General features: G+C 32.5%; 1 protein-coding gene and 2 long non-coding RNA genes across 3 annotated transcripts; 1 reads left to right on the top strand and 2 right to left on the bottom strand.

Moving 5' to 3' along the window:
• The first annotated feature begins 3,444 nt into the window (after positions 1-3,444).
• LOC122586690 (probable WRKY transcription factor 7) lies at positions 3,445-6,632 on the top strand. The gene is made up of 3 exons (XM_043758675.1): positions 3,445-4,276; positions 4,349-4,474; positions 6,287-6,632. Exons 1-3 carry the CDS (start codon positions 3,573-3,575, stop codon positions 6,447-6,449), a joined length of 993 nt encoding a protein of 330 aa, XP_043614610.1. The 5' UTR covers positions 3,445-3,572; the 3' UTR covers positions 6,450-6,632.
• A 6,321-nt stretch (positions 6,633-12,953) lies between these two features.
• LOC122586691 lies at positions 12,954-15,649 on the bottom strand. Its single transcript, XR_006322055.1, has 5 exons — positions 15,334-15,649; positions 15,046-15,204; positions 14,688-14,884; positions 14,337-14,452; positions 12,954-13,524 (listed from the first exon to the last, which is right to left on the bottom strand). It is a non-coding gene; the product is annotated as an uncharacterized LOC122586691 (long non-coding RNA).
• A 1,793-nt stretch (positions 15,650-17,442) lies between these two features.
• Positions 17,443-17,994, bottom strand: LOC122586604. The gene is made up of 3 exons (XR_006322047.1): positions 17,972-17,994; positions 17,833-17,888; positions 17,443-17,565 (listed from the first exon to the last, which is right to left on the bottom strand). It is a non-coding gene; the product is annotated as an uncharacterized LOC122586604 (long non-coding RNA).
• Positions 17,995-20,122: the final 2,128 nt, after the last annotated feature.

Raw genomic sequence — 20,122 nt, forward strand, 5'->3', positions numbered from 1 at the left:
GGACGTGTCCACTAGATATTGTTAGATTTTAGTAATATATCTTGAAAATTAGACTTGCACAAATGAATGAGGGCCGGTTATACCATTCCAATTTTGTTACTAAACCAAAAATCGATCGTAAGTGTCAACTTATAAGGGTTTTTTTTTGCAGCTGTTGTGCTTTGACGAAAAAGAACCCAAGAATACCCTTTGTTGGTAGTCGATCAAAACACCCAATTAAGTAAACCCCAAACAAAGTTACATGAAGTTAGGCCTTTAGTACTCTAACCAGAAAGAAAAAAAAGATAAATCAAAACCAGAAGAGAAGAGAGGAACCCAAAATCCTTGCTTAATTGCCTAGCCTTTTCGGTTTGTTACAAGTTGAATTGTATCCATGAGGGAAAAGCCTAGCTCTATACTCTAGCTAATCTCTATTCTCACACAAACTAATTTTCCTAGTTTAAATCTACATAGAATATGTCTAAGACTAAAGTCACTAAACCGTGTTTTGGGCTTCAAACTTTGATTCCGTGTACCCCTTTAAAAAAAAACCTTTTACAATTTATTATGTACGTCTTATGCATACGTGCATACATATATTGACAATGCTAATATATTTTACAAAAACATTTTACAAATACGCATCAATATCACATCATAGTTATGCAAATTGTCAGATGATAAAACAAAACAGCCCACGTGCATTTTGACCTTTGACTATAATTTATTGAGGTATGAATGTTCGATAAATAATACATTATAACTTGCAAATCGCCTGAAGATTAAACAAAACAACCCACATGCATTTTGACCTTATAATTTGCTGCGAACAAAATGTAGGGAAGTAACCATTGAATTTCCAAACAGGAGGTGCAAATGAAATCATTGGAGTCCTGAAGAGAAGCACAAACGGATAAGTAATTAAACAAAGTCACAACTCACAAGCAAGGAGAAAATAACTAGTTTACTCATTTCAGTTGCAACTGGCCTTATATATCTCGCAAAAGCAGAGGCAACGAAAATAAACATATATAACGAAATCACAAAGTAACGGGCCGTCAAGGAGCTCCGTTTACCCAACGGACCAAATAGACTAAATCAACCTGATGCAGAAATGACCAGATACAATGAACTGATCGGCGCCAGTGAACTGAGCAAGTCAAATGAACTGTTGAAAATTTATGAGATAAGAGAAGATTCTGAAATGAAGTTAAATTCTGAGCTGAAATCCATTTCTGAACTGAAGAGGTCATCTGAATTGAAGCAGAAATCTAAGCAAGTGATGCCCTCTGAACAAGCCATGCTAATTCTGCCAGCGATAGCCCATTTCAGACAAATGTTCATTGAACCAGTTCAGCCACTAGTACTTATAACACTTCTCCAGTGGCAGGAAGCTCCAAATACAACCATCAGAAATCCATCAGTGAAGTTCTCTACTGAAGCACTCCAGTGACTAGCTCCAGTCTCCAGATGGATGCTCCAGATGTACGTCTCCAGTGGAAGTCCAGATTTCAGTTTTTCCAGTTGCCTTAATAAAGTTTATTCTAACGCATGTTTGTAGGGTCTAATAAAGGAAGGATGACAGTTGTCTAAAGAAGATGACAACAAAGGAATAAGTGCCCACGTTATTTTTAACGGTTTGTGGGCCCTTTTGCAAAAAGAATCTTTTTAGAAACTTTATGTGTCCATTTTCCATTGGCTAATAAATTAGTGGTTTTCCTTTTCGCATAACAGCTTTTAGATTATTTTATTATTATTTTGATAACTCCTAGGAAATAGTTTATGTGGCTATAAATAGGGCATTTCTTATTGCAGTCAGATTATGTTGTTGAATGAAATTAATAGAGCAGTCTCTATTTCTTATCCAAAATCTTCATTTACCTTTATAGATCTTTGATCTTGGTGGTTTGTAGTGATCCCTTTATTTATATTTGTGGTGGTTCGTCCTTTATCAAGTATAGTGGTGAGATCTTAAATCTTCGATTCATTTATCTATGTTTGTGGTTGCTAGGCCTTTGTCAAACATAATGGTGGGTTGGAATGTTTTCTTTATCCTAGATTCCGGTGGCTTAGCCTTTACGAATTTTGGTGGTGGATTCTTTTATCTATCATTTTATTTTATTGTCTTGTTTTTGTTGGTTTTGTTTCATAAAATCAGAAAATACCGAAAATATTTAATTCCGTTTTGTTTAATTTCTGTTGTGCTTGAGTTATTGCGTGTTTTACGCCTCACAACCAAGTTTGATACAACTAATATATAATCGTTAGTCAAAACTGAATGATCTAGAAGAAATATTAAATTATTGTTATATATGAGCACGCTTTGACTACGGTTTAACCTTGAAACTAATGTATGTATTTTATTTGCGACTAAGGTGCGTGAGTTGGAATGGTAAGAAACAATGAATCAAATTAGAAAGTAGAAACTGATAAACATAACATCAAGTAGAACGGATTTTAATGTTAAAAAAAAAAAAAAAGTTTAAAAAATGGATTTAGGATATTGGAAAAGCATCGTCTTAGTTTTGATTAGCGTTAAATGGTAAAACCAGGATGGTGAGAACTGATGAACCAAACTAGAACCCGAATAAAATAGATTAACATTATGTAAATTTGTTTTCAGGAATAATTGAATTACAAGTTTTTTCTTCTTATATTTGATGTTACTTACTATGGCTAAATTCCGAATTGAGACAATAGTTTCAATGTTTCGTGATAAGCGTTAAGACAAAACATTATTGTCGTAACACAAACTATGATGTAAATTGATGTTACAGACTTTCGTCATAAGAGTTAAAACCCGAGTTTTGATGTAACTACGATATAGATCAAAATTTACATCAAATTTGAAATTATCGTCTCAATTAACATCATAATTTATATTAGATTGACCCTAGTCGGCCGAGTTTGATCGAAAAGTTGACCCAAGTCTGAGTTGTTGGCCGATTTTCAGTCCAATCTAGCCTTACGCGACTTGTGAAGGAGCCAATCCTTAATCCCTTCATACAAATGAAGTTCGTGTTATGGATCCAAAAGGGGGGTAAACAAGCTCTAAATGGGAGGAATTGGATTTGTTGATCCACTTCGTCTAGTGATGATTAGCATGCAATTATAATTGCCTTGCTTATATTGAAACCTTCGTACAGTCGGTTACTTATTTGACATTGGAATAAAAAACTTTAGCTTCTAAAACAAGAAATGTACCAAACTTGTTAACAAATTTTAGTTCAATCATGAAAAGCAAATCATAAATAGAAAAGACTTTCAAACCAAAACCTACAAGTCAAGCACAAGCAAAGCCCAAGGAATGCTTCTTGGCATTAAAATGTCAAAACCAATTCATGGGGTAAAACTGTAAAAGACCTGTCCCAAAGACTGTCTATTTTGAAGTTCTTTCTTTGACAATTTGGACACCCACTTTTATATATTTTCCACAAGTAAACCCCATTCTCTTTATTTGGTTATAACTAGTTTGACCACACAAAGTCTCATCATATAACCAACCACTTCTCTTTATCCCCCCCTCCCTCATTTCATTTTTTTGTTACCTGGATGCAGAAGTTGTTGTTCTAAATTCGATCGTTTTTATTAATATGGCGGTCGATTTAATGAACAGCAATACGTACAGAAATAATAACCAAAAAAACCAATTTCTTACAAACCAAATGGAAGAAATTTCGGTTCAAGAAGCCGCAACTGCGGGTCTCCAAAGCGTCGAAAATCTCATCAGATTACTTTCCTCGCAATCACAATCGCAATCTTATCAACCCAATACGACGTCGTTGCCTTCATCATCCTCTAACAATCCAGATTACTTAGCTGTCGCAGACGTGGCGGTTACTAAATTCAAAAAGTTCATTTCTCTACTGGACCGTAACAGAACCGGACACGCCCGGTTCAGACGCGGTCCAGTTACAACCCCACCTCAGAAAACAATCCCGGCGCCGGAAAAAGTGTATTCTCCGTCGCCGGAAAAAGTATATTCTCCCGCACCGATACAGCAACGGTTACCGCCACTTCCGTTAGTGAAATCTGGGTCGTTTGACCGGAAGGATTTTCCGGTGACTACTATTAACTTTGCGGCGGCGTCGAATTCATTTATGTCGTCGTTGACCGGAGACACAGAGCATTCGATGTCTTCATCTGGTTTTCAGATCACGAATATTTCTCAAGTTTCGTCTTCTGGTCAACCAAACAATTTGACTTCTTCATTGTCGAAAAGGAAATGTAATTCTATGGATGATTCCCATACTAAGTGTGCTAATTCATCGGGCCGTTGTCATTGTTCCAAAAAAAGGTAGCTGCAATTATATATTATATATAAAATATAATTAATTGGGTTTTGATTGATTTGTTTTAACATATGTAGGAAATCAAGGATGAAACGAGTGGTGCGAGTGCCGGCGATAAGTATGAAGATGGCGGATATACCACCGGACGATTACTCGTGGAGGAAATACGGTCAAAAACCGATCAAGGGTTCGCCGCATCCGAGGTAATTTTTATATATATATATCTAATCTTAATTTCTTGTTAATAGTAAGTTTGATTTCATCGGAGAAACCGAGTTATGGTTAACTCAGTGAGTTAAATTAATTTGGTTGACTAAATTGGTGGTTGATCACACATCATTGTTGAAAGAGTAATAATTAAATTGTCAATGTTAAGCTTTCGACAAAACATTGAGTGTGAACGTTTGACTCTTGCTCGTGGTGGTATTTTGGTAATTTAAGTGTGAATTGGTAATTTAAGGAGGACTTTTTTTTTTTTAATATTATATATATTTTTTTATTTTTGGTTATTACAAAGTTGAAATTTCTAGATCATCAAAGTATTAAATGGAACACATCCCTCTCATCAATTATTGGAATTGTGGAGTGTATTGTAGGAAAAAATAAATTAAGAGTCAACGATTGGAAAGAAATGTCAACTTACATTCCCCTTGGGCTCTCGGTGGAAAACTGGAAATTAATTTATTATGGAGAGTTTGTGCATTTTAAAACACTTATTATATATTAATTGTCTTCATCTTGAGGCAATTTAATTAAAAAACAAAACTATTATTAATTCCTTATAGTATTGTTTCTTAAATTACTTTACATTTTTCAATTCATTTTATTTCAAGCATAGAATAGAATATTAATTTTTTTACAAGAGTAGTTGGCTTTTGATTATGATATAGACAGAATACTCATGGCTTCCCCAATGATAATTAGTTTAAGAGGGGTTAGACTCACAAACAAAATATAAACGAACTTTTATAATTTTTTTCACCCACCAATACAAATTAGGAATATAAAGAGGAGAGAAAACATAATCAAATTTTATTGGTTCAATTCACATGTCATGTCAGTTTGTAACATTACGTTTATAAACAGTTTGTAAATGTATCATTTATCAATTAGTTTTAAGAAATGGGTTTTTGCTAAACGAAGCTTTAAGGGTTTTCGTTGAGGTGCATTAAATAGTTATATACTTACCATTAATTTCAGGAGTTGACTTTTGATATTGAAAGGTACAAATTTTTTATGTACTTTAAATGAAGCTTTAAAGACTTTATTTAGTATTTTTTTAAAATAGATATCCTAAAAATAAGCCTAATAGCTACTTGACATAAATAAACTTATCGTATCTACCTTTGACTTTTATACATGACCAAAGATATAAGCTTAATCTTAAGTTCTTTTAAGACTATTTGAGTATATTTTTGAGTCATATCAATCATTTTTTTCATTGTTTTAAAACTAATATATAAATATATAACATATTGTGAATCAATAAATCAGGTAAAAAAAAAGAAGCTAATCACAATCATATATTATGATTATAATTTAATTATATAGTATAAATAAGAAAAGAAAGTCATACTCTTGTGACGTAAATTTGTTGTTTTTGTGGGCGAATATTGATGGGTAGATTTGTCCTAAGAATTCTCTTTTCATTGGTACGATTAATGATAATTTTAATTCAAATCTTACCTCAATTTTAATTTATACAACCAAGTGATCGGTTATTAAATTCTTAAATATTGATGGTGTTTGTTCGTACTTAAATATAATGGAGTAGGCCTAAAGAATCCAATAACCTTATTCACATTGTTAAAATAACAAAAATAATATACTAATGTTTACCATGATGGACTCCACTTTATTGTTCTTTATGTTACAACTTTAGCTTTAGAATCAGGTAATTCATTTGGATGGTTGTTGTTTAGAATTTTGCAGTTGATAACTTTAGTTAATGTCAAAGTATTCCAACTAATGTGTTTTAACAATGTTATACATGTGTTTGAATGATAAATATATAGGGGTTATTACAAATGTAGCAGTCTTAGGGGTTGTCCTGCAAGGAAGCATGTTGAAAGGGCTTTGGATGATGCTGCAATGCTAATAGTCACCTACGAAGGCGAACACAACCATTCTCATAACGTCCACGATACACCAGCGGCCATAGTTCTTGAATCTTCTTAATTGAACTACGTGAATTACTTGTGGTCTTTTGAATCACAACTTAATATGAAAAAACTAAATGTAAAAAAATTTAATTGAAACTATTGTAAGTTATTAAGGGAGACATGATACTTGTGTGACTCAATTGTCAACAAGTAAGAACATTTGATTTGCAATTAGACTTTCTTTTTCTTTCTTTCTTAATTTTAATCTTTTCTGTAATCTATCTTGTTCAATGTATATCGATTCCAATGTCTATTTATTAGTTCTCCATGGAAGTAAAAATTGCCAATATTAGATTCGAAGATCAAACTCTTCTATTATTAGAAGGAAATCACTTGTTGGACTATTCAATCAAGCAAGAACTAGTCGCTGATTCCCTGTGATCAGAATTCAGAAATATAACCAACATGTTGATCAGAAATATTGAGAAACTAAACATATATACTCGTATAAATTAAGATATGATATTGGGCAACCGTGGCCGAATTTTAGCTTCACACGTGCATACGTTATGGACAATTTTCATGATGTATCAAACTCGATAAAACCAGACAAGATCAAATCTAATTCCATGATTCATCCAACTTGATTGAAACAAAAATCTATATATATCTGATAAGAAATTTGTTCCTGATTAATGTTAGTTTGGTGTCATCCTCAAGTGTCACTCAAGGTTATGATAATATTAATAATCGGAAATGGAAATAGCCTAAAAGTCTCATCCCCACTAACTTGGTGTGTTGGAGAAGTTTCTTATGATATTTTCAAAAGTAACCTATATGTAATTAAAAATAAGAAATAAAATAACGTAGCCTTTCAAGCACATAACAGGCAATAATCAGGCATACCATCAAAAACATACGATTTATTCGATCATACATCGATATATATGGTGGGAAAATTGGAAGAAAATCGACGCCTCAAAAGTCAAACATTCATGTTAAAATGGATTGGATTTTGAGGTATCTTATTCCCCAAAGTCTCACATACTCACATCATACATCACATGTACGTGAACTTTGAAAGTGGTTCCTCGTACTCTCACAAGAGATATTTACCTAAAGAATTAGTATAATTCTTGGTCGCGTCGCATATATAGTTATATATTCCACATACCTTTCACGCTTATAGGACCCATCATATATAGCTCAAATATGATACGATGCAAGATTGCATGCAAGTTATCTCTTTTACGACTTAATTTCAAGGAAAGCCGTTTAGTCGTAACCCATGGAAGATATCAACTAAATTATATATTCAACATACACTCCTTGGCATTGCTTAATTCTCAAAAGTAGAACAACTCCAACTCTCAAGGATGGAACTTTTAAGGGGTCAAAGGGGTCCAGTCTTTCTAAATTTTTTTAATTTTTAATACTAATTGTTTATGTTTTTTAAAATTAATTTTCATATTACATATTCGTCCCTTTAACAAAGCTAAATTTTATGTTTTATTAAGTCGCCCCTCTATAATAAGTATCCAAATTCCGTCACAACTCTAAACATATCCCAAGTAAAGTCGATCAATGTATGATATGTACGTAATGTCAGTTATTGGCTACTTAGTAGCACACGAAATATGATTTTAAAGAAAATACTACTTTTTGTTACATTTACCTTTTTGGAAAAAAGTATCAATCAGTTGCAAAATATTGTTACAAAGTTAGTTTTGTAATGACAACTTAACGTATAACTTTTTATAATCTAAATTACAATAAAATTTTTTTTTTTATATAAACTTGTTTGTGATTTCATAATTAAAATCAGAGAAAATGATCCGTACTGCAGACTTTACCTAAGTTTAGGTACTGCCACTTTAAAAAAAGTTACAAATTAAACCTTTAAATTTAATAAACATACATAACTCCCCTGAATTTTACATAATCCCCCTGCTTTACCTAAAATAGAAACTGCATGCTTTACCTAACTTTTCCTCTTAAAATTAAAACTAATGAGTTTAAATAAACTAAATAAATTAATTGTAAATATAACAAGTGTGACTAAGTATTAAAATAAAAACTTATAAGTTAAAATAAACATAAATATAGGTTTTAGGTAAAATAAAACAAGTATTAAAGTAAAACAAATAAAACAAAAGGTTTCTCTTCACCGAAAATCACCGTACATCATGAAAATAATCTTGCATCAATTGTTTTGTGAATCAATTTAACCATGATCTAAGGGACAAAATGTTGTCCTATTTGTTTTACTATAGTACTAGTTGTTTTATAATACCCAACCTCACTAAATATATATGAAATTTAAGATATTGGGTATAATGATAGTTATGCATATTCAAAAATTGCATATTTGAACAAATATGATACAATCTTTTTAAAAAAAATTATGATAAAATTGATGGGACTTGTAAATTGAATGTATGATTTATTGTAAGTTTGTAACGATCATAAAAAGTGTTATTCATCATGTTTAATAAACTCCTCTAAACATCTCTTTCGTATATTGACAAATAAGCCAATAATTGTTCTTTAAATAAATATTAATTATGTCTATGTAATGATCGCGGATGGTTCTTATCGCATTTAGATTATCTTGTAATTTAACGTTGAATTTGTATAAAGACGTGGTCGACATCGGGAAAATATTTCAACTCAATATTTACTCTTTTTGTAGCCTTATCGTATGCATAATATTATCGGTGTCATAAATTTGGTCCTCAAAAATGCTCTATTTTTTCAATTCCAATTACCATTTAGTTTTCATGTTGGTAGTTTATTAGTATAAAATTGGAGGCCGGGTGTTTAAATGCTACATGCGATATACTGTATTTCATATATTGGTCCTGAAACCAACCAATATAAAACCTATAACAAATTGATCATTCATGTTAATACTGGATTTATTCTTTTGGAACGACAATGAAATTCATCATACAAAAGCTAACTAGCAAAACCCCGAAAAAATAACCAACAACGTTATCCCAAATAAAAAGCAAAAGCCAAAATAACCAACCACCCTATCCATTACAATTTACGGAGTAATTACTAACCGCAACAATAGGATTGATTAATAATCTATTTATCCCAAACCACACTAATTCTCCTAGACGTCCTAAATGTTGTTATGATATTATCTTTTCTGCTTTGAATTTCATCATTGGTTTCTAAGTTCACGAAACGAAGTTTCTTGTTGGGCTTGCTTAGGAATTTTCCCTTTCTCAATTGTGTAATATGTTTCCTCGTCGTTTATGTTACGATACATTTTTTCATTATTATTTTATTATTATAAAAAAGAAATGGATTTGGGACCACGGACACGAATAGAAAGTCAAAATAGGCTGTCACGTTCATCCTATATACGACTACTTAATAATCAGATATGATCCTTTTAGTCAATTGTTAGATTGTAGCTAGGTCTCATTAAATATAAAATTTATTGCGCAAGTATTTCTTTTTTCTACCCGTAGCACTGCCGTATATTCAACCGGATTTCTTGAAACAAATAATAATTAATCAAAGATGTTCCAATGGTTTTCTAATTTTATATTTAAAGTTTTCTTAAAAATTAAATGGGTTTTCAGTCTCCAGTTAATTTGAAAATTCTGAAAAAGGCTTTCAAAATTATAGTATGATATTTTCATTTTACATATTAGAAAGCTAAAATACATAGTGGAGATGTGAAGGGAATGGGGAGGTAAAAATGAAAATGAAAAATAAAAAACATTCCGAAATGATGTTTTCCAAATTTATGTTATATAATGGAAAATGGTGTTTTCCATTTTCTTATAAAGGGGTGAGGATTCCTTCAAGTTACTTATAACTTGAGGGATAAAGTTAGAAACTTAATGACCATTGGATTAAAATTAATTGTCAAGATTCAATTATCATTTTCGAATTTAATCATCGATTTTAAATCAATTGTCAAGATCATTAAACTTTACCCCTCAAGTTATTTCTAACTTGAGAAGATCTCAACCCTTTTATAGAAACTCAATTTTGATCAAAAACAAGAGATATCTTCTACAACTAAACACGCTCTAAGTATATCATTTATCTGTAAAGTAAATAAGACAATGTATGTCCAATCCAGTGGATAATTGGATATGGATCTGCTTTAACATATTCACGAATATGGATCGATGAGATAAATTGATACTGATATGAATGTGGAATTGTGGATGATAGCTTCTGAATTTTCCCCCAACTTTCTTCAGAATTATAGATCTATACCTAATAGTATTTGAAGATAGGATCTCTTATAATGAGGTCAGGGCCGGCCATCTCATGGCTCAAGTGGTGCTTGAGAGCCGGGCCAACTTTTTTTTGGGGCCCATAATTTTTTAAAAACAGTTTTATATATATACATTTTTTAGTAGGAAATCGGTGCATATATGAATACGTGGGGCTGTTCCAGTGAAACAAAATTGGGTTATGTACTTTAAGCCTGACATATTTTTGTTTCTTTAGCTATTTGTTTCCAACTATCTCCAATTGGTCATATATAAAAGATTAAAATCAATTAAACATCTCTAGTCTTTGACAAATTTGGTGCCGCCATTCGCATACTCAATTACTCGTGTCCCATCCTTGCAGGAGTTGCAGCCTTGTCTCATCCTTTTATTTAAAAGGTATTTAATTTAATATTTAATTGTTTATTGATTTAAAGGAATAGCTTAGTTAGATTTTATTGTTAATATTTATAGAGCTTATTGTTATTGTTACACTTTATTTATATTTTAATAAATATTATGAATAGCTTAGCAATGATCTCTATTGAGAGCGATATACTGGAGGGTATGGATTACAATGTATTGATCGGGAACTTTGCTTAAAAAATGCAAGGAGAGCTGCACGATTTACTTGATAATATAAACTAGGTTTATTTTTATTTTCAAATTTTGTTTTTGTATTTGAAAATGTTTATCGTCGTTATACTATGCTATTATATTTTAACACTGACTCGTTGTATTAGAGACCACTTTTTATTTTCGAGCCAGACCCCAGATTTTTTTTACAATCTTGAAGACGGATTCAGTGCATGTGGCTATTTAGAAAATACTATAATCTACGTAGTATAAAACAACTTTAAAAGTGTCGTATCTCATAAAATTAGTGAAGATTAGAAGATCGTTTTAAAAGACAAAAAGTTGGCATGTGAAATGTGTGGGGAGAATGGTCTAAACGTGGCATGTGACATCGACTATATATGGTTCTTATATATGGTTCACATGTGCACAGAGAGGACCACAACATCGAAATAGATATCACTATTATCACAATATTGCATGTTGACTTTGTTGTGGCCTAGCTTTGACTTTTTAAGTCATGGATAGACATGCTATAGTTTCTGAAGTAAGTTTGTTTATAAAAAAGAGCTTGTTATTGAAGTGTTGTAAGCGATACTTGTATCACCATCAAAAGTACCCTATTCCGCCATGATGGGGTATGCTATATAAGCGATACATCATCTTTATAAGTTCGTTTTACAGGTGTCATTAAAATTACAATCTAATCACCATTTTGTTAGACATCTCATCATGTGTGAAACATCACATTTGTTTTGAGTTTTCATTATGATAGTCAATGAATTATAAGTTCAAGAGACACTTGAATTAAATTTCAGGATTTCTCTATGAAATAAATTGAAATTCCAATACATTTTGGACTACCGAGAATTAAATATAATAAGAGACCATTTGTTCATTTAAGCCCAATGTATGTAGTTTTTAAAAGCCCACTTTAAGGCCCAATAAATTTATGTTTATCTATTAATATCATCATATTTTTCTTTTGACCGTAAATAAAATGTGAAGGAATTGAAAAGGTTCAGCTCAGTTTGTGGCAAGTTTCATAAGTATTAAGTAGTATGTTAAGCCTTAACTATTTATTTAATCTTTTTTCTATGTACGAGGTCTTAAGACCCGTGTGATGCACGGGCGGGATGAAATTTATTTGTTTTCTTGGAGTAGTTGTATTTTTAAATTATTATTTTGATTGTTTGCGGGTTGTTTGAAAATGATTTATTCTAAGTATGTGATTTTTCATTGGTATGTTTGTCTCAACAATGGTGATATTTGGGTTGTTGTTGTTTGCCATGGTTAGTTAACTGATAACTAAAAAATCAATTCACCCCATTAGTCCATTAATAATACATAAAATAAATGATAAATATGATCATAAGAATACAAAGATATTTTAAAAATCATTTCTATATAAGGATATATGACTTCCAAAATAACATGTAGATCCAACAAATAAGTAAGTAACTTTGATGTATCACATATATATAATGGAAAACATTTCACTGGCCACTTCATGTTACAATCATTAGAACTATAATAAGCGAAAAGGACAGTTGATGTTAACTCTCACAAACATTTTTTTATACATAATAATATCATTGTGTTAGAGGATATAATTTCAACTCATAAATGTCTTAAATATGAATTTTAATATGGAGAATTCGAAGAGTATGAGATTGATTAGTTACCGAAAGGTTATTTTAATGTGTCTTAAATATGAATTGTAATATGGGGAATTTGAAGGGTAGGAGATGGATTCGTTACCGAAAAGGTTCTTTTAATTAATTTAAATGGTGAGCATGCACCTTGGTCTTCTATATAAGTAGATACAATTCTTTGGATCGTTCATGCCAACGTAAAGTATTAAAGGTATAAGTAACGATAACGTCAGTGATGGCTGAGTTGTCGTCATGGGATTTCATTCACCTTCGGCAGTGCTATGTGTTCAATATGAGTGATAGGAGCAGAACGGTTGTGACGACACTGGCTGAAGTTTTAGAATTGGACGAAGCTATTTTGAGAGAGTTTCTAAGGGTTGGTGTTCCAGTTGGGAATGCATGTCGCGAAACGAACAGATTGATCACGATTTTGAGGGGCAGGTTTCAGGATGCGGATGACGGTATTGTTGACTATAACGATATGGATGAGGTTTTGGAGGATATGAGCAATGTTATGATTGGGTGGATATTGATTGAGGTCTTGTGTTTGATTGAAGTAATTCAGGGTGATGGGTTGTCTTCTTATCATGCCATTGTTGATATCTTGAATTCCCAGGATATTGGTTGGCTTCGTAAGTTTTTACTTGTAAGGCCAACCGATCCAATCTCAAGTCTGTGAAAGAAAGTGATAGACTCTCAATTTCTGATACTTCTATTAATAATAAAGCTGCCATATTTATAGATATAGCAAATCATATCCACGACTCCATCAATTGAAATAACTAAACACGACATCCACGTTCACCTTCAAAATCGGTTAACTAACCAACAAACAGGGTGAAATTACAGACTCTTTCAAACACGACTCTTTCAAACATATAACTGGACTAGATAACCGACACATAAGAGCTTGGGCCTAATACCACAAGCTGGACTTAGTGAAATACGACCCATTAATAAACGACCCATAAAACTAAATTAAACCCATCAGTCTGTTGGTTACCCGATTTCAACAGGATGTTAGGAGTCGTGTGGAAATGTTAAGGTATTGGTCTGATGTCGCTGATCGCGGTTTTGCTGAATTGGAGGATGAAGGAGGTGTCGTGATAATTGGTTAATTAGGTACATAATAGTTATAGCATTCAGACTGTCAAAACAAAAACATGGTTTATCGTAGCGGGACATGGAAGCATAGTTTTGGATGGTCAAAGTAAAGAAAAGTAAAGTTATCCATGGAACTGCAACACATAAGATATACTCGTATAAAAGATTTATATTAAGGACACATTCTTTAACTACCGTTTATAGCAAAACCAGCTTGTTATAACCCAATCCCAAGCCCAGCCGACCCTTGCCTTTTAGCACCATGAGAAATCAATGTTTTCCTTATGTACAAAATCAGGCTTAGGTGCTTGATAAGACATTAGTTTAAATGAATCATTTATACTCCGTACTGCATACAAAAGAAAAGAAATGAGAGGTAACCTCTTAGAGAAATCAGAATCTTTGGTGGCTTCTCCCATGACTCATTCTAATTCCTAAATTCGTACACGTAATTCATCACGGAAAGACCGTCTCTAGTAGAAATCCCCATTAGCATTCTAAAAACACACAAAAAGTCATTAGTAACTGAACTTGAGATTCGTGACTGTATAAGCATAGACAGTTACACTAAGAAAGTAAGAAACAAAAAATTACCAATTGATGATTCTGTTTTTGTGAGTAAAATGGATATGTAACTAAGTTTGACCTTCATTATCGTTATTATGTATGCAAGTACTTAATATTTATCATGATGAAGAAAGGTTTTTCAAACTAATTTACATTGAAGCATACCAAGAGCTTGAAAAGAAGGTACATCCGTACATGTCTCTTTTAGGTCAACTGAGGTTACAACACTCAAGCTTCCACTATTTTCTTTTCCTACTATCAACTTACGAAATATTGCAAACCAATGGAAGGGAACTGTGGAGAGCCGTGGACAGAGCACAGTTACCTACATCAATCTTCGACCGTCCAGTAATATAAGAAACCTTTATAAACCAACGAAAGTTATTTCTAATACACATATAACAAATACAACCTGAAACATTCAAGGCACCGCAAGATCAACAAAATTTAAGCAAAAAGAGAAGCCTTCAACAGAATGTATGGTGGGGGGTTTCATAACAATCGAATGTATGGTGGAATATACCTGAACAGCTTCAACTATTGTTCTCGTAATAGCAGATGCAACACGTAACTTAATTTTTATAACTTATTCTCTGGTACTGATATATTCGTTACATGGTGGCATACTGGCATCATTCGTTGGATCATAGAAGGTCCTAGACGTCTCATGGAAATTTGCATCCTGCACATTTCATTGAAGAAACTATTTCAACCCCTTGCTGCAAAAGAGTACTTCAAGTTTCATGTAAAATTTGCATCATTCGTTGAAGAAACTGATAATATATAGAAATAAAGGTACACATGACTCAACCCTTGCACTTAGAGCAGATCACAATATCACATTACGCGCAAAGGGATAGCTTTTTGGCAGTCCCACTGTAAAGATCCTCTAGAGAAACTTTAAGACAGTGAACGTCTTTTCTTTTTCTCTGTCTACTTTTCCTTTTGTTACTACGTGGACATAGATATTCAAGTTTTTAATGCACCAATAATAGTCCGACGATGTATTGAAGGTAAGTTCATGGAGACAGAAGTGCTTCCTTCAAAGCATCTTCATCATATTGATCATATATCTCACGCTCCTCTGGGTAACTGAAAACCTCATATGCTTGGGTAGCTCTGTAAACTTAAACATAAACAACACTCTATATAACAAAAAACAATGATCATAAACACTACAATAAAAAATGAAACATAAAAGCAATCAGGGGTAACCCTTGGCACCATCAAATCAATGTTGTGTTAAACATGTAAAATTTCTTTGACAGAAATAATAGCATTCTTGGTAAATCCCTTAACAAAAATATATAATTTTTTAATATAGCGATTTAATTATGTACTAAAAATCCACCCATGTAGATTTCACCCGTTTGATCCATTTGACACATCTCCATTTTAGGTATTATCTTAATTTTTCCCCTTAAAGATAGATTCTAACCCGGATTGACCAATTAATGGGTCAAGAATTTCACTCTTAGCAATAATGACTCTATCTCCATTTTAGGTATTATCTTGATTTTCCCCATTTAAGATAGATTCTAACCCGGATTGACCAGTTAATGGGTCAAGAATTTCACTCTTAGCAACAATGACTATGTAAAAACGTTGAAAAGACAGAGAATAAATGAAACAGGAGCTTAACTCAACTTTCATTTCGGATACAACGTCATGCTTGCTTCTTGCAAACTGTAATACATCAAAGAACTTATGTGATCACATATAGGAAACCATGGGCAGGAAATGAGCACAAAGTGATATATGAACACAATACATAGATTAATAATTTCATGAACCATAAAAACTAAAGGTAACCCGCATGGGCGGCCAGGTTGGGTAAAGGGTATGGGTCAAGTTTATCACGTGCCTCGTAGGTTTGTATGATCCGGTAGCACCTTTTGGTCCATATCTACAAACTGGAAAATATTAATGAACTTGTTAATCATGTTTTTAAAAGATTATCATTTGGTTAAGATAACAATCTAAATATTTGTAAAAACGATAAGGAGATTGTGTGGATAACAGTAGACTTTGGACAACTTCCAAGTGGATTGACACATTTTCCTTTAGGCTAAATTTTTCTTATGAACTGTTTGGATTGCATTAACCCAACTCAATCCATCATCATAAGTCAATGGGTCAAAATTTCTAAGGGTTAAACTAAGATACCTGATTGCCAGAGAATACAATTCCTGGCCCATGGTCAACTTTCATCGATACAAATTTGTGTTTGACAACATCTACAGAAATTCTCTATGATAGAAAAGCTGATAAAGGGTACCATCGTCACATTAGAACTGCATTTCTTAGTTGCGACCATTTCACTACGTGTTGCTTCAAAAACTTTACACTACCCCTAGCCTTTTGCACTTGTACCGAGGCCACTATTTAACTTATCTGGAATGGTTGACACTGGAATGAACTTTCGTGTTTTGTTCTCCTTTTGGTACCGTCGTCACATCTTGAACTACACTTTTAGTTGCGACCACGTCACCACTTGTTGCTTCAAAAACTTTGCCTGCACCCGAGCCTTTCTCTAGACTCACTTTATCATGGGTATCCCCGCAAACCAAGGCTACATTCTCGCCCTCATTCTTCTACGTGTTGCTCTTTTTTTATGTTGGATTATCTTTGGTGGTACCTGAACTCTCACCGTTACCCGCTTCCAGGTTTTGCAAGTATTGGGGATCCAAAATTTAACATAAGGTTGCATCTGTTCACTTTTTTATTTTTAGATTGCGCTCTGATCGTTGCATTCAATTCTTTCATGGCCAAATTTCTCATTCATTCTTAGTGTTTTAAAGGTGAAAGTCGCCCCTTTAGAGGTACTTGTATAGGAGCCTGTAGAATTTGACAAATGTCAATATGATAATAATGATTCAAACAATATGTTAAAGGACATACCGTATAACACGGGTTAACTACTATCTTGCCAACAATCTATCGATTACAAATGCAACCTTCTGTGTTATTCTTAGGTAAAACTCGTAGTAGTAGACACTTTGTTTGGCCATACACGACCCGCAGCTGTTATCGTATTCCTGATCTGCGAGACCACGGAAGTAAACATTAATTGGGTTATAATACCTTTGTACCTATAAATTTTATAGCATAAGACTATAGTGCTTAAAACACATACATATCAAATGACATGCCAATACATCAAACACATAGAAGAGAACATACAAAATCAGTATACTTTTACCTTTAGAACACATGAAAAATGAGTTGGTGTAAAAGTCAGGGTCATACATAAAGCAGGGTTAATGATATAGGAAAAACCTAGTAGATTCTAGCAATGAAGTGGTTTTACCTGATTCGGTGGTTTGGTGATTGCTTTTGTATAAAGTTTCATCAATCTCTCATTTTCTAAACAATCAACCAAATAACTTATCAAGAGATTTAAAAGTGTTAATAATATGTGTGTATATGTGAAAAGAAAGCAAAGGAACCTGATTAGAGATTTAACCGTGGCCATTCCTTCAATAAAATCCTGCATCTATATATAATATTAAACTGAATGAATAGACATTAGGGATTTTGATTAGGAAATAAAAAATTGTGATCAAATAAATATACATATATGAGGGAACAGATGGATTACTCGTGTATCCATGCTCATTAATGAAATATGCCATTAGACTCAATCTTTCAACAACAAAGGTAGTAAATCGGCGACCCTTCACACACCATAAAACTTTTATATATATAGATAGAAGCTGAAACATCATTCAATAATAATAATCAATTCATGCACATATATACATTACAGTAATAATAATCAAACCCTCAACATTTATACTGCACTAAAATCAAACCCACAAATTTACTGCAGCTCGAGATAATGAAGATGCAAATCATAAATTCTTAGTAAATTAAATTAAACCCTAATCAATTCATAATCTTGCAGCATTGATTCTACTCTTATAACTTTAGATAGATATATAAGATATTAAACAACGAGACAAAGTATCCGCGCTTTGCGGCGGTACAATAGTGGGGGGCGATAGATCATATAGTGTAATGGTGGGGGCGATAGGTCATAGAGTGTGATAGGTCATAGAATGTGATATGTCATAGAGTGTGATAGTTAAATGCCTTAACCGTATGATTTTGCCCTCGGAATTAAAAATTCGTCAAAAGTATGTCGAATGACATCTCTAATGAAAGATCATGAAATTTTAAGAGTATCCATATAATTTTTATAATTTATCGATGTACGGTTTTTGAGATACACTATTTTGAATAAATTAGATGAATAAAATGATTTATGGATAAAAGAGAAAAATGAGTGGTTGAGATTTTGAGGAGTGAGAAAAATGATTTGTTGAGATGTATATAGATGTATTGTACGTTATATATTATTAAGTATACATTTTTGAAAAGTTGAAAAGTTGAAAAAATTTACAGAAAACAAATACTTTATAATGTAGTAGAGATTAACACAAGACTACCAGAGTTTCTTATATGTGAATTCATCTATAGTCTTGGGCACTTGGGCATAGTGGTTGACTCGTAATTTTTGACTCGTAACTCGAAACATGACTCGACTCTTAACTTTTTGACTCGTGACTCAGAACATGATTCAACTCGTAAGAGTCAAGACATTTTTAAGTATTACATAATATAATATAATTATATATATGTGATGTCTTTAGAAGCAAAATATAAGCTCGTTATCTTAATAAATTTACTAAAATATTACATATTCAATAGTTATGAGATATAAACTTCAATTTATCTCCAAATTCGCAATTAAATGATTAAAACTAAATAGATAACACGCAAAATAATGTAGCAAAATAAGTATGATATATAATATAACCATAATATCAAACTACAATAATTATAAGTTTGCGAGTCGTTACTCAGTCCAAGCTCAAACAGCGACTCGTAAGAATCGACTCATGACTCGTAAGAGTTTAAGAAGTATGCTTGGGCTACTAAAAGATACGAGTAATACGGAGTATACGTTAATTGGCTTTGTGTTAAGCCGAATATGTTAATTGGCTTTGTAATTAGAAATATCAGCCTCAAAAGCCTTTTTCCAATGACGAATAACAAACCCAGAAATGAAAAAGAAAAAATATTCGCATTCCAACAAGTCAACAAGAATACTTGTTTATAACATTTTTCAGTTTAATAATATATATTTATATGCAATGCAATTCTCACTTATCCAATTATATCGCTACCAAATCGAATAAAACATTCAGATGACATAACAGAAAAAAAAAACAAAAAGAGAGAGAAATGTTCGATTTTTTCTCTACGTACTTTTACTTTCTAACTACATGTTCCATGAGATGTCAATTGTCATATTACAATTTTGGACTATATGTCATACACATCATAGAGCTGTGTGTTAGATACTTAAATGGATGGTAAAAGTAAAACAATATAATGTTACATGTTACACTTAAAATGAAGCTTATTGAGCTTATTCTGTTTGTAGATTGCCAAGTGTTCAGTAGTGTGTTTGAAAAGGTCAACTTTTAGCTTTTTATCTTATATGAGACAACATGATCGGGATGCATGTCTCCACTCTTGTTCATCTCTGAGAACACCCAATGACCCAAATGTGTACAAGCAATATTATTTTG

Source organism: Erigeron canadensis, chromosome 2 (assembly GCF_010389155.1).
Source record: "Erigeron canadensis isolate Cc75 chromosome 2, C_canadensis_v1, whole genome shotgun sequence".
In the NCBI taxonomy this organism is placed as follows: Eukaryota; Viridiplantae; Streptophyta; class Magnoliopsida; order Asterales; family Asteraceae; genus Erigeron; species Erigeron canadensis.